At 62.7% G+C, this 2,067-nt stretch overlaps 1 protein-coding gene across 1 annotated transcript; it reads left to right on the top strand.

Moving 5' to 3' along the window:
• Nucleotides 1-1,392: 1,392 nt before the first annotated feature.
• Nucleotides 1,393-2,059, top strand: LOC104539502 (retina-specific copper amine oxidase-like; the record flags this gene model as incomplete). Its single annotated transcript, XM_010183044.1, is given in 2 exon segments — nt 1,393-1,763; nt 1,765-2,059. Coding segments are annotated over 2 exon segments (666 nt in total), but the record flags the coding sequence as incomplete, so codon positions are not given.
• Nucleotides 2,060-2,067: the final 8 nt, after the last annotated feature.

Raw genomic sequence — 2,067 nt, 5'->3', positions numbered from 1 at the left:
CAGCCGTGGGGCTCAGGGCTGTGCGGGTGCTCGAGGAATCCCCTCCAGGACCCCCACCTCCTGAGTGCAGGGAAGCACAACTGCAGCACAGAGAAATGGGTCATTTCCCGCTCAAGGTCCTGGATCCTGGTCTGAGGCTGGGGTGTGACCTGCAGGGAAAAAGGGTGGTAATTCCGTGGCTGGAGGAGGGACTGAAAACATCAGTTCTTAAACCGAGGTGATGGTAGGAGCGGTGATGGATCCCATGCTGCAGTGGTTCCTGCCCTGCCCAGTGCCTGTGATGATATCCACCAAAAGGGAGAGGTGGAAACCACGACTGCAGAAGTCATCCTGGGCTGCGGGTGCCGAATTGCTGCCGCCTCGCACACGGCAGAGCGCACAGTGGGGCAGCATCCAGCAGCTGGTGGTCGTGTGGGGTGGCCCTGGCCCCCATCTCGCTGCTCTCTCCTCGCTGGGGAAGGTCCGTGGTGCGGTTGTATCAAACAGTTTAACCGTGTCTGTCCATGCCAGCCCTTGTCTGAGGGTCGTGTCTGCTGTTGGGGTGGCTGCATGGGGACGACTGTGTCCCGTCTGTCATCCTGGAGTCCCTGCTTGCCCCAGGTGCCCGCCATCGCTGGTGGTTGCTGCCGGCGTTCGGCTAGCACTGCTGGTTCTCACCAGGGAGCTTCTTCCCATCTCAGTCTCCCCGCAGCCAGGCTGGAGCTGTCAGGTCCCTTCCCTTGGGGTTGGGAGGGCTGTGGTGGCAACAGGGAGGGCTGGAGATGGAGGTGCTGGGGAGACGCAAGAGGAGTGGAGCCAGCCAAGCCAGCCCCCCTGGCATCATATGAGACGAGACGGGGCGTCCTGGGGTGCTGGGAGCAGCCAATGTCCCTCGGGCAGAGCACAGCCGGGGCGGTTGTGGTGTCGCCCTGGGGCGGTTGTGGCATTACCCTGCGGCGCAGCGCCCATCGGTGGTTTGGGGAGCGACTCAGGCAGCGGCTGCTGCACTGGTGTCTGTGGTGGGAACCGGCTGAGCTGGCTAGGACCTGTGATCCTGTCTCCTGGTCCCACACGAGCTCCAGGCTCCCTCCCCTCCTCGTCAGTGGCGCCTTCACGCCCACATTCAGCAAACAAATTCGGAGCCCGGTCTGCAGGTGAGGGACGCGCTCAGGGTGCTGCAGCCAAACCCTGCGCTGTCCCTGCACTCAGCGAGATGAACCCCAAGCTTCCCTATGCTCTCCTGGCTGGGGCGGCGGTGACGATCTTCATTCTCTCCTGCTTTTTGCTGAGCAGGGGCAGGCGGTCACCCAGCTGCGACTCACAGCCCCGCATCATGAAGAAGTCGGGGTCCAGGAGCCAGAGCCTGGTGTTTGCTGATCTGACGCCCGAAGAGATGGCGCTGCACTCAGCGAGATGAACCCCAAGCTTCCCTATGCTCTCCTGGCTGGGGCGGCGGTGACGATCTTCATTCTCTCCTGCTTTTTGCTGAGCAGGGGCAGGCGGTCACCCAGCTGCGACTCACAGCCCCGCATCATGAAGAAGTCGGGGTCCAGGAGCCAGAGCCTGGTGTTTGCTGATCTGACGCCCGAAGAGATGGCGGAGGTGGTGCGGTACCTGCAGGGACACCTCGGGGTGCCGCTGGTGGACGCCTCGCAAGCAAACCCCTCTGACAACTGCATCGCCTTCGTCGACGTGCAGGTCCCTGCCAAGGCAGAGGTGCTGCGGTTCCTGGACGAGGGGGGTCCTCGCCCGCCCCGGGAGGCTCTGGCTGTGCTGTACTTTGGGAACCGTCACCGAGTTGGTGGTGGGGCCGCTGCCGACGCCGACGTATCACCGGGACGTGACGGTGCAGAAGTACGGGGGGAAGGTGCCGTACCACCGCAGACCAATGCTGGGCAGCGAGTACGAGCAGCTGGAAGCATTCTTGGAGACAACGGCATTTGCTGCAGCCCCGACATTCCTGAAAGAGGTCTTTGAGTTCGACGGCTCCAACCTGGCATTTCAGACCAGAGCCCCTCACGGCTTCAAGTCCGGAGACCGCAAGTCCGGGTTTGCTGTGTTCCAAAATGTGAGCGGGTTCTTTGTGCA

The sequence above is a fragment of the Mesitornis unicolor genome, unplaced genomic scaffold (assembly GCF_000695765.1).
Source record: "Mesitornis unicolor isolate BGI_N332 unplaced genomic scaffold, ASM69576v1 scaffold46474, whole genome shotgun sequence".
Lineage (NCBI taxonomy): Eukaryota > Metazoa > Chordata > Aves > Mesitornithiformes > Mesitornithidae > Mesitornis > Mesitornis unicolor.
This window is presented reverse-complemented; position numbering and strand designations above follow the sequence as displayed.